At 42.5% G+C, this 12597-nt stretch overlaps 1 protein-coding gene across 1 annotated transcript in view; it reads left to right on the forward strand.

Annotated features, from left to right (window-relative positions):
• ptk7b (protein tyrosine kinase 7b) overlaps positions 1–8251 on the forward strand; it is a 59092-nt gene extending 50841 nt beyond the window's left edge. Inside the window, exons 9-21 of the mRNA XM_034552305.1 lie at positions 436–572; positions 678–813; positions 1395–1514; positions 1812–1961; positions 2275–2422; positions 3421–3548; positions 4126–4326; positions 4748–4909; positions 5083–5315; positions 5406–5486; positions 5851–6002; positions 6129–6307; positions 6489–8251. Of these exons, the coding sequence (XP_034408196.1) occupies positions 436–572; positions 678–813; positions 1395–1514; positions 1812–1961; positions 2275–2422; positions 3421–3548; positions 4126–4326; positions 4748–4909; positions 5083–5315; positions 5406–5486; positions 5851–6002; positions 6129–6307; positions 6489–6649 (1988 nt within the window). The 3' untranslated portion in view covers positions 6650–8251. The remainder of the gene's footprint in view (positions 1–435; positions 573–677; positions 814–1394; positions 1515–1811; positions 1962–2274; positions 2423–3420; positions 3549–4125; positions 4327–4747; positions 4910–5082; positions 5316–5405; positions 5487–5850; positions 6003–6128; positions 6308–6488) is intronic.
• Positions 8252–12597: the final 4346 nt, after the last annotated feature.

Raw genomic sequence — 12597 nt, forward strand, 5'->3', positions numbered from 1 at the left:
TTATTATATTTTCAGTGTTTTAATGTTAAGTTTGGTACTCAAAATAGTTTAATAGTTTGTTGAGTTGTAAGAGCTCACAAACAGCACAGGTCATTGTAGCACTCTTTCTTTTACAATTCGTCTCGTTCTTTAATGTCAGGAGCATGCTGGGAAACCCTGGACCTTCTACTAGATACACAGGGATTAATGGGGTCCATGTCTAGGTCTTGACCAATGGGCTAAGCTCATAAGATCAGCCTTTATTGATCCCCAGAGGGGAAACTCAGATGTTAGAAGTAAACCTACGGATAATTTAAATGGAATCAGAGAAATATACTCTAGTATAAGAGTCGGAACTATACCAAATATATACAAGAATGAAAAAGTGTAATCCTTCAAGGCACTGCCATGTAGCTGATGAGCGATTATGTATATTCTGTGTGTGTGTGTCTGTAGCTGCCCCAGTGTGGGTGACGCGGCCTCAGGACAGCCACCTCGAGGAGGGGAAACCAGGTTACCTTCACTGTCACGCTCAGGCCAACCCTGAACCTGAGGTCACGTGGCTCCGCAACAACATCATGATCACACCAGAGGTCAGTTACCAAATACAAAAACACACACAAACACCATTATCGGTGTCTGTTTCTATACCCAGCAGATTAACATTTTAACTTAAAAAATATCTTCTTTTTTTTTAGGACTCTCGATTTAAGCTGTTCTCTAACGGCACCCTCAGGATCAACAATGTGGAGGTGTACGACGGACAGATGTACGGCTGTGAAACCAAGACTGAAGGCGGCCGGTTGTCTGGGCAAGCTCGAGTTAGTGTGCTTGGTAAGCAGTGAGTGAATTATGTAATGTAATATATATATATATATATATATATAGTAGATTATTCTTAGAGCGTACACTGAGCAAATATGTGAAGTTATTCCCTCGACTGAAAGATGATGTGTAATGAGGTGTGAAATCACATCCAGGCAATGATGAGTAATGCATTAAGAGAAAGTATGAAACTAATAGGGTATTGCGCGTGACTGTGAAATGTGCGTGCTGCAGGACACCTACAGAGGTGTAAAATATGAGCTTTTTTCTAGCCTCCATTTGAACACTATCTCCATGTTAAATTCCTATCAGCGTAGCGCTGCTGCTATGGGGTTACGGTGTTAGATGGCCTGACGTGTCGCTGTTTTGTCTGGCCAATCTCTGTTTATACGATCTCAGCCTCTGATAGACTTTGGTTTTTATACTCCACAGATCTGTGTGTGCATCTAGCCACTTTCTTGAATGTGTCTGAACTTGATCAGCAGCTCAGTGGCACTTTATCTGCACTGTGAATTGCACAAGAGAGGCTTTGACATGTCAGTGTTTACCATGTGTGTAATGTGCGTGTGGTGTTATGACTTGTGTTCCAGAGAAGCTGAAGTTCACCCCGACCCCCCAGCCTTCTCAGTGCCTGGAGCTGGATAACGAGATCACCATCCAGTGTTCTGCTAAAGGCAGAGAGAGCCCAACCATCCGCTGGACCAAAGCAGGTGTGCACGTCGCCGGCTCGACCGTAGCTCGCAATAGCTTAAGTCCGATAAGGACTTTAAACGCCTAAATTATCTCTTTCAAAATGTAGCAGTACCCTTCATTCCTTTTTCTTATTTAATGACTACAAATGCTGTTTCCACAAGTATTGCCTCAGCAATAAACAGAGTATGAGGAAGTTGGCTCATTTCCTCCATTCATCTGCATTTGCCATGATTAGTCGATTCAACCGCTTGAATTCCACAAGCAGCAACAGACTCCGTTGTCATAACCCCACTTGTCTCTGTCGCCCCCTGCAGACGGAGGAGAGCTGCCGCCCCGGGTGGCGCAGAGGACTGGCCAGCTCCACTTCACCAAAGTCATCCGCAGAGACGCCGGCAACTACACCTGCATCGCCTCCAACAGCCCCCAGGGGGAGATCCGAGCCCTGGTGACCCTCATTGTGGCAGGTAAACCGCTCACTCATCATCCTGGAAGAAAGGGCCATGCTGCCATGTTAGTCATTAATCCACACATAGAAACGTATTTGTGGTCTCAGTACATACGAGTCATTGATCCTTTTCATGTGGCCGCATTTATTGTGCACTTGTGGTCTTTTTTTATTGTCCAGTAGTGAATTGAATTTGGGTTGTAGAGTATAACTGAGATGTTAACCAGTCACCACAGTCTGTAAAGGAAATGTTATGGCCGGGTTGTGGTGAAAGTGTTCTGTTAATGAATGTGTGTGTGTGTGTGTGTGTGTGTGTGTGTGTGCACATATAGTGTACATTCGCTTTAAGGTGGTACCAGAGAATACAACGGTGTACCAAGGTTTCACAGCCATCCTGCACTGTCAGGCCACCGGTGACCCCGAGCCTCACATCCACTGGATGGTCAAAGACAGGACGCTGGACATCAGTAAGAACAGGAGGTAAATGTGGCTTTTTTGATCTGCCACCAACTGTCATAGATTAAGATTACACTTTGTGATTACAGGTTAAAAAGTGTCTTTGCATCCATAAAATATATTGCTTTTGCATATATTTATATATATTATTACACATCTGAATACAGTGGGTCTCATGCAAGAACTTCTCTCAAAGCCAGATTTGTTGTCACATGAGAGGGATTTAAGAGAACTTGTCACAGTCCCCAATTTTATTGTACTTTCTTTAAGTACATACAGAGTTCCATGTGTGGTCCAGACCTTTCGTATGAGTCATGAACAGATGTCCTGTCTCTCCCCGCAGTGAGAAAAAACCCACAAATTGTCTGGTTTGACTTGACAATGCGAATGCGTTGATCAACACCCAGTAGATGTTTTGAAATAAACAGGAATAATTCAAATAAATGAAATGCAAAATGTATATTCGGTGCACCGTATTTTTTTATTTATTGCCGTATGTTAACATTGCACCTTTTCAGCAGTCAGGATTTATTTATGCAGGTTCCTGTCCAGGTAAACATCCTTCATTCTAACACTTGACAGTGTAGCATCACCTTATTTGCATCATGATATTCTGTCTTCGATCTCTGTGACTTGTCACATCTCCCCTCCGGTCGCCTGCTTTGTTGACAGCTGTTTTATTAATATTATCGAACAGTTTCGACTACTAATGCCAGAACTGACACGCATTTCTGTTTGTGGGTGTGAAGTTCTTCTCTTCACACATTTTTGTGAATGAAACCTGCCCAGAAAGCAGGCAGCAATCTGAGGGCTGTTAATTATGCTCATGATCAAATCTCACACACACAGCATCCTGCTAGCGAAGAGGCTGAAACGCGTTTGTGCGGTTAAAGAGGGTTTCAACTTGAAACCGCACACAAGAAAATAGGAGAGATAGAGACTTGCATGCAGCCCATTGCGTATACGAAGTGGACTTTGTCATAGAAGACCTCAATCCTCATCCGTCCCGTCCCTCCTTTCAGGTTCCAGAAGATGCCCAATGGCTCCTTGGTGATTTCAGACGTCACTACAGATGACACGGGCAGGTACACATGTGTGGCCGGAAACAGCTGCAGCATCAAAGACCGTGTGGCTAAGCTGTATGTCGTGGGTGAGTTTAATGCACACACGCATACGTATACAGGCTTCTTTTGTCGGGAACAAAGGTTGCCGACATGATCACGAGCGAAGGATGAAGGCATTAATTAAAGCGTCACCCTCTGCCTCTCACGCAGCTTGACAGGTTCATAACACACACCTGTCACGGAGGTGATGGGATTGGGCAGACATTGGATCTAATAACACTTCACACTCGCTGGCTCCTCGTGTGCCATGACAGCCACACACTTGCATTAGTTACCCACATCAACTCGTTATCTCTCAAAGTAGCAGGGCGGTACTCCAGTTTAGTCAGTAGGAGACCATTTAATTTAGATAATTGCCAGAGTTGGCGCCCAACAAAGCCTCACCGGCAACTTATTGAATGAAATGACAGTATGTTTCAAAATAGTATTCAGTATTTTTTTTTTTGTTTTGTTTTTGTGTAAACTGATTGCATCTTGTATTTCCATTTCCATTGTAACACAATATGTGATGCTGATTAAAGACCTGAGTGTGTTAAAGATAACGCATGCTGCACTGTGTCAGAACATTTTCAGTGAACCATATTTAATGCCTGCACCCGACAGAAAAACCAGTGCAGTCCTTCGATGAAGACATGGATAAGGCCCCCTACAAGATGATCCAGACCATCGGCCTGTCGGTAGGAGCTGCCGTGGCTTACATCATCGTAGTGCTTGGACTCATGTTCTACTGCAAAAAGAGACGCAACGCTAAAAGACTGCAGAAAGGCCAGGACGGGGAGGAGCCGGAGATGGAGTGTCTGAACGGTATGACTGTTTGGTGGAGACAAACGTTTAGTAATTCTTGGTAAAAGCAGTTGTAAGATCAGCCCAGAAGGAAGTTATGTGTGTAGTTGATATTCCCTCAGTGTTGTTGAAAGGTTTAGGATATTTGCTGCCATCTTGTGTTTACCGGGGATATTGCAATTATCATGTTAGAATGTTGATGATACTTGAGCTGCACACTTTGACTCTGTTCAGATGGTGTCATGTGTAAATACTGGAAAAGAGACACAATGAAGTATACTCAACAGTTAATATGCATACAAAAAAAGGGGATTTCTGAGTGGCTTGAAAATGTAGCAGCTGCTTTGAGCTCGAAAAAACAAGACAATGAAACACTTCGTCACTGCCCCTTGAGATTTGCAATATGCCAATGACCCCGACGGATGCGTGTTGTGTTTATCAGGAGGAGCTGTTCAACAAAATGGCCACACCACCGCTGAGATCCAAGAGGAGGTGGCACTCACCAATATGGGTACCGTGGCAACAACCGAGAAACGCCACAGCCACGTCAACAACGACAAGCTCCACTTTCCTCGAGCAAACCTGCAAACCATCACTACTTTGGGTAGATTGATTTAAACTATTCTCTTTTGTGCGTATTAACTGAGAATGAATGTCCTTGTGCTCCTGACCTTTAAGCTGTAAGTTAATAGATAACCTAATAAAGCAGGATGTGCAACATGTTGAGCCTGTGCACTGACATTTACTCTGTGCTTGTGTCTGTGAATGTTTGTACAGGCAAAGGGGAGTTTGGTGAGGTGCTGCTGTGCAAAGCTAAGGGTCTCGAGGATAGCGAGGAGGAGACAGTGGTGTTGGTGAAGAGCCTGCAGGCCAGAGATGAGCAGCTCCAGCTCGACTTCCGCCGCGAAGCCGAAATGTTCGCAAAGCTCAGCCACCCCAACGTCGTCCGGCTGTTGGGCCTGTGTAGGGAGGCAGAGCCCCACTACATGATCCTGGAGTACTACGACCTGGTAAGTGCACAATAATAGAAGCGCACACAGACATAATGATTACGAAAATAATCTTATACATGCATCTTTTTCTTGCTTTTATCCTACCAGGGAGACCTAAAGCAGTTCCTGAGAATTTCCAAAAGCAAAGACGACAAAGTGAAATCTCAGCCTATCAGCACCAAGACCAAAGTAAGTGTTCAAATACACAATCTCGATAAGTAGATCAGTCTACGTCGGCGTATAGCTATGCTTGTGAAGTGCACACATGCAGTTATCCAGATTTTAGAAACAATTCCTGACCTATTAGAATAGACCAGGGTCAAGAAGAGTTAACATGTTCCAGCATCTCTTAAGCTCACGTAATGAGTTGTATTTGTTTTGTTGAATCCATACAAAAGCTAAAGTGTGGAAATTGGAAGTCATGGTTTCATCTCGTGTTGGACAATTTATCTGACAGCGGAGTGCAACCTGGTGATTCCTTCTGCTTGTAAATGTATTCTCAGTCAGTGGAGTACCCTGACCGTTTTTTTTTGTTTGTCTTTTGTTGGAACAGGTTTCCATCTGTGCCCAGGTGGCTCATGGGATGGAGCATCTGTCCAATCACCGCTTCGTTCACAAAGACCTAGCCGCCCGAAACTGCCTGATCAACAGTCAGAGGCGCATTAAAGTGTCGTCGCTCAGCCTCAGCAAGGACGTCTACAACAGGTCCGTTAGAAAAGCAACTTGATTTAACAATAATCACACACTTAAATAATCAACTACAATAAATGCCATGATTTAAAATACAAAAAGATCTGAGTTGAGTTGTTTCTCCTGTGAACATGTCTGCAGTGAGTACTACCACTACAGGCAGGCATGGATTCCGCTGCGCTGGCTCCCATCCGAGTCTGTGTTTGAAGACGACTTCTCCACCAAGTCTGATGTGTGGGCCTTTGGCGTTTTGATGTGGGAGGTGTTCAGTCACGGGGAAATGCCGTATGCCAAACTCAGCGATGACGAGGTGCTGGAAGGTCAGTATGATGCTTTTGTCTCAAGTTTTGTGATTCAGCACACAAAACGACAAGATATTGAGGTATTTCAAGAGTAAAAAGGCCCTGTTGGTTATTGACATGAGATTGTTAACAACCACACTTGTCTGTGTTTCTGATTGGCTTTAAACTCCTTCGCTCTGCTGGCCCTCCGCCCCTCCAGGTCTGCAGACAGGAAAGCTGAAGCTGCCAGTTCCAGACGGATGCCCCTCCAAAATTTACAAGCTCATGGCCCGCTGCTGGGCGATAAGCCTCAAGGAGCGCCCTTCCTTCACTGAAATCGTCCACACCCTGGGAGACCTGCCTTCTGACAGCAAAGTCTGAGATGCCCGTAACCCCCTCATCAGAAGGGGACCTTTGACCAACCCCCTTCTCTCCGGAATGCTGGATTATTACACTCAAACATTTCAGGGAAGCGGGTTGAGGAGGAAACACTTTTCTTATATGCATTTGAAACTGTGTGTGTGGATAAGAATTTGTCGGTACACCGGTGGAAAAAACGCACTTGCGTTTGTGTGAACGGCTTCTTGTGAGCAGTGCCAGGAGTTTACGTCTGCCTTAACCGCAGCATGGAGGACATTCCCGTGAGTCCGCCGTCTGTGGTTCCACTGTGACCCTGCCTGCCTGTCTGCGACCGCTCTGTCCCAGAGACGCTTTGTTTCTCACACACACACACACACACACACACACACACACACACACACACACACACCGACCGACCTCTAACTGCTTTGTAGTATGTTACAGTGCTCTCACTAGCTCAGATGTAGGTTCCCTGCTCCGTCAAGTCTGAAAGAATATTGAAGGGAAAAAGTGGGACCTAATGTAACTTCAGTGGAGCGTTGAAGTTTCAACCACTTCGGAGAGTGTTGCGTGAGATCGTCTAAACTGGTCTACTTGAACGCAAAGTCCAATCAGCTGCAACGGATTGTTCCCACGCGGTGTACGCTCAAAGAAGAAATGGAATCGGGTTTGCATGAAGGTTCGTCTGTTACACTTGTGATTTGGGGACGTGATGAAACTTGTGGGGGGGAAAAGTCATCTGTTATGGTAACACTTCAGGAACATGAAAAAAAAATGAAAAAAAGATTGAATTTATAGCCAAGGAATATATTTAATAGAGGATTGTGCCAGTGTGGGCTTTGTACGTTTTTATGAGTGTGTTCTGTTCTTGTATTAACTTTTGAGGTGCTCGTTGGTCACAACCTGTGGGTGAGAACACCCGTCATACCACGTGATCATGTTGCAGGCCTGCAGCCCATCACTGTGTTTAACCTGCAACATCATTTCTTCAGAGGTCCAATCACAGTTTTCCTCCAAGGTCCAATTATTTTGTGCAATGCTGCAAAGTGGACCATGACACCAGGCAATGTGTACATAATGTAGAAGCCATGCACTAACTTCACTTAAAAAGAATATCCCTCTTTATCTCTATCATGTTGTGTAGTAGAACATGCAGGTGCCTGTTTATTTATGATGAAGGTCCTGTCTTTTTTTCTTTTCTGTTCTTTTTTTTACTATGTTCATAACATAAAGGTACTTTTCTGATGCTCTGTATTCATTCTCGCTGTCATCTCATGTGCGTTCAGTCTGGGAGTCAGCTGAATATGCTAACAGTACAACGGAGGTTAAGAGTGACTGCTGGTCACCAGTACTCATTTAAGTGCCTGGTTAATGAAGGATTATCTTAACTGTTTCCATTTTTGTTTTTTACATTATCTAATCAAATGCAATGGCCTTTCTTTATGAACTTGTTTTTATACATTGTTTTTAGTGTAATGTTTTGTTTTTTATGAATTCTAGGCACTCACACCTAGACCTTTTTTAAATAAATGTAATCTGCTTCAGCAAATGTTCACAATAATCACAGATATATATATACAAAAGTATACATGCTGCTGTCAATAAAGGTTCACAGTGTTTTTAGCCCATGTGTTGTGATACATGTTTTTGATAGCAACACATCTTGAAGAACCAGCTCAGTGAAGAGGTTCAGTTTGTTTATTCTTCAGTTGAATGTCCGACAATAAAAGCTGCCTTTAAATCTTAGAGCCTATAGTTCTTTAAAAAAGGTTAAGAGAAATTGCAAAGGTATATGTACAATTTGTATTGCCTTTTTTAAAAACCGCCACTCACAAGCCTGTTTTACTGCGAATCCAAACAGTTCTCTCTCTAACCACTAGAGGGAGGTACATACCTGTTGGTCTTTATTCATCTGTTTTAAAGAGTTGAATATGTTAACATTACTTTTATAGCAGCAAAAGAGGATTCCTACATGAGTAAATCCATTTGACCCGGTCATTATTTAATTTAAAATATATAGGTGCCCACAGGCAGATGTTTCAGTATTTCATATCGTATAGAGGTGGACTGGACTGGTGTTTTCACAGTCTGTGGGAAGTTGGAAAAGTCCTCAGGTTTGTCCAAATCCTGCATATCTTTGTCATTTTGTTCAGGAACAATTCTCCACTTACAGTTTTAATGCTGATTATATAACTAAACGTTATATATCAGTGTATTGTCACTGGTTGCTTTTTACTATGACTTGTCAGTTGTGTTTCATGTGAAGATGGCTGTTTTTATTTGTCACACTTCAAGAAGAACGTTACATAGACCACCTGAGACAAACAAACGGCCTCTCTATGCTGATCCTCCGAGGTAGGGAATCTTTCTCATTACTGGCTATGTTGTTGAATATTGAAAGCATACAAAACATTCTCAATCCAGTGGCCTAGTCAGCTTCATTATAAAAGGTCATAAAATACTAATATGGTCAGTGGTATGTGTATTTTACTTTTCCGTCCTCCAGTAGATGCCACAGTGACTGCTGCAGAACCACAGGGAGGCTCATCAGAAAGAGAGGAGATCTGGGAGGAGCAGAGGATGCTGGGAGAACTCTGTATGGAAAAACAGGTCAGGCAGAATACTGTCTTACTAATTAGTTTGTTTCAGTGAGTAGAGTATGCCGGGAAACAATCCTAATGTCAAACAAAATGTAATTGTAAGTTATAACCAACTCTTATTTATAGTGTGCAAAGAAATATAAAAGATCTCATCTCGAGAATGCAATAGAAATATCACAGAATACAGTATGCCGTAAGGATATAATAAGCTCATTTAGTATGCTGTAAAAAGCTATAATACATGTCATAATATAATTTGTGACACAATGTCAAAAAATGGTATGTCATAAAAAAAGACTCACTAAAATGTTATAAAAGTATAAATGCATGGGTAGGTCATATGAAGATCATACTTGTACAAAGTCATAGTATGTAGTAGTCTAAAATATAATAGTATATAAAAAGGTATGACAACTTCATAGTGTAGTATGTCTAAAAGACAAGTCAGATTCTAGTTTGTCTCATATGATAGTGTGTTTATATTCTAAATATTAAACAAGAGAATAGGCCTGAAGCAAGCCCAGTGGCTGAAGGTTCTCTCCCTCCAGCTAAGGGGGTCATGCTGAGGCACTGGAGTGGATGAAGGAGCCGACCAACTCTGAATGGATCAGAAGCTGCCTCTCATGAGTATCTGATAAACAGAATAAATGGGAAAATGGACACCTGTACGGAAATCTGGGCCCCATTTCTAACACGGATCAGTAAAGCGTGAACAGAGATTAATCTTATATATTCATCAGTTATACCGTGTTTATATGTCCATGTGTGTATGTATGCTTAGGGTGTGTGTGTGTGTGTGTGTGTGTGTGTGTGTGTGTGTGTGTGCGCGCACACAAACACATGTATATACATCATTACCATTATTGATTATATTATCTATTTCATTTGTCCCTGCTCGTTGTGTTTTTTGTGTGTCGAAAACTCATAAAAGTCAGACTAAAGAATTAAATGAACTCCAATGGGAACCCGCTCTTCAGCTCTTTACTCACCGTGTAAAGAGGGCCACCCAGACTGACACAAGAACTGACACGAGATCACCAGCATGACAGCTCGGTGACACAAACACAGCAAGGAAGAAAAACAGCTCCCTGTTAAACCACCCAGCTGGTGTGTGACAAATGAAAGCACCTGTTTTAACATGCAACAGTGAAAGTAAAAATCCATCTATTATCCATCAAGCGCTTTTCTAGTCTTCCGACCACTCAAAGCGCTTTCACACTGCATGACATCATTCACCCATTCATATCCATTCATACACCGGGAATCGAACTGCCGATCCTTTGATGGAAGGGCGACCCTACTTTACCACTGACCACAGTCACCCCAATATAGAGACAGACAACCATTAGCACTGACATTCACACCTATGGGAAAAGATAAGTAATCAATATTATCCCAAAGCTGCATATCTTTGGACTGTGGGAGAAAGCCAGAGAACCCGCCGGAGGGAGTGCTATCCACTACACCAGCGTGCACCCACCTAGGAAGTAGTACGTACAAATCAGACAAGAATACACTTTTTATAGAATTAAGATTTACACTTTACGCTATTACAAAGTAAAATGTAAACTATCCTGTTCTACATACGGCGGGGGGATGTATGGTCCTAAAAGCTGCCACTGCAATCCGCCAAGAAACACATGAAAGACCGAAAAAAAGATGACACTGGAAAGTGGATAACGTTCATAAATAAAGACAAAGATTAACAGGATTGGGACAAACTTGAAGACTCTTCCATAGCTCCCACAGACCATGTGGTGTCTACGCCTCTTTATACAATATACAATGAAACTAAATAAATTAAGTAACTAAGTTTGAGTAGCATTCATTTTTTGTTGAACGATGGTACACATATTCAAACCAACCTTTGAGTATGAAATAAAAAGGGGTTCATTGTACTGATAAGTTTGGCACATGTATCATTTATGTTATTGTTAATTCATCTGTTTAATAAAAGTTAAACTTGTATTAAAGTGTGTTTTAAAGGAAACACTAAATGCACTATTTATGTGACAGAATTCTAGGAGTAATAGTCTCGGATGAGGTATTCAATTCAATTCAGTTTATTTTGTATAGCCCAATATCACAAATTACAAATTTGCCTCAGAGGGCTTTACAATCTGTACACATACGACATCCCTGTCCCAGGACCTCACATCGGATCAGGAAAAACTCCCCAAAAATAACCTTTCACAGGGAAAAAAGGGAAGAAACCTTCAGGATGTTGCAGGTATGTTACCTGCATTATACGAGAGCGCCAGCTGCGGCACTACGGGCATGTGGCACGATTCCCTGAGGCTGATCCGGCCCACAGGATTCTCTCTTTGAGAGACCCTGTTGGGTGGAGGAGACCTAGGGGTCGCCCATGTGCCTCGTGGCTTCGTCAGGTTGATCGTTACTACGGTGGGATGGGGCTGGGACGAGTGTCCGCCTGGAGGATGGCCATACGGAGACCCCGGGAGTACTGTAGGAAGGTGGACGCTGCAACGCGCTGCCTTGGCGCATGCCCCCATACCTGACCTGATAGTCAGACTGTGGACAAAGAATAAGAGATATACTGGAAATGGTTTCAGCCTATGAAATGCCTCAAGATCAAAGACACTTACACACCTGCGGAAGAGGAATAATTCAGTAAATCAGACAATCTATAATCGGTCACAATGTTGTCCCCTTAAGAAGATCTCATTTCTGAGGATTGATATTCTCCTAAATGCATAATGTATGCATTGTGGGTACCTTCTCTTATTATTTATGTCTAACAACATTGCGTGTTGTATTTAACTTAGTCCAGAGTTATTTCAGTAATAGAAATGCTACAATGATTTATGTGTTGATATGTTGCAAACAAGGGTTAATAAGCCACAGTAGAAATGTATGCCTCCTATAATTAAATAAGTATGCTTACAACAGAGGGTAAGAGTATTTAAGAAGTTGTGACAGAATAACATTGGACATTAAATTGGATGCATTTGTGCATCAGCTAACAGCAAGTCAACAATGCTATTCATGGCTTGCTGATTTAAAGATCTTTACAAGGTGACATTGATATTCCAACATGATCTCACGTAACATGAGCAGACTTAATAAACATTGTGTAAACAACTTGATGATTCACCCACAGAGTGATGGAAAGCTTTGCTATCTGCCTTTGCTGTGCTGAGATTCTAACGCTGCTTATGGATATCCGAACTGGATTTTAAGTTTTTTTTGGAGAAACAAGCTGAGCACATTTTTTGTTTCGGCTCAGCTAGCTATAGCTATCGACCCCCACAGCTTCCAGAAATCATTGGGGCATTTTCAAAGACAGGTGTCCTTTTGACATGACCTTTACTCTGGCCCAATCTCAAAATCCCTGATCCTGAACTAGCT

Source organism: Cyclopterus lumpus, chromosome 15 (genome assembly GCF_009769545.1).
Source record: "Cyclopterus lumpus isolate fCycLum1 chromosome 15, fCycLum1.pri, whole genome shotgun sequence".
NCBI classification, from domain to species: Eukaryota; Metazoa; Chordata; class Actinopteri; order Perciformes; family Cyclopteridae; genus Cyclopterus; species Cyclopterus lumpus.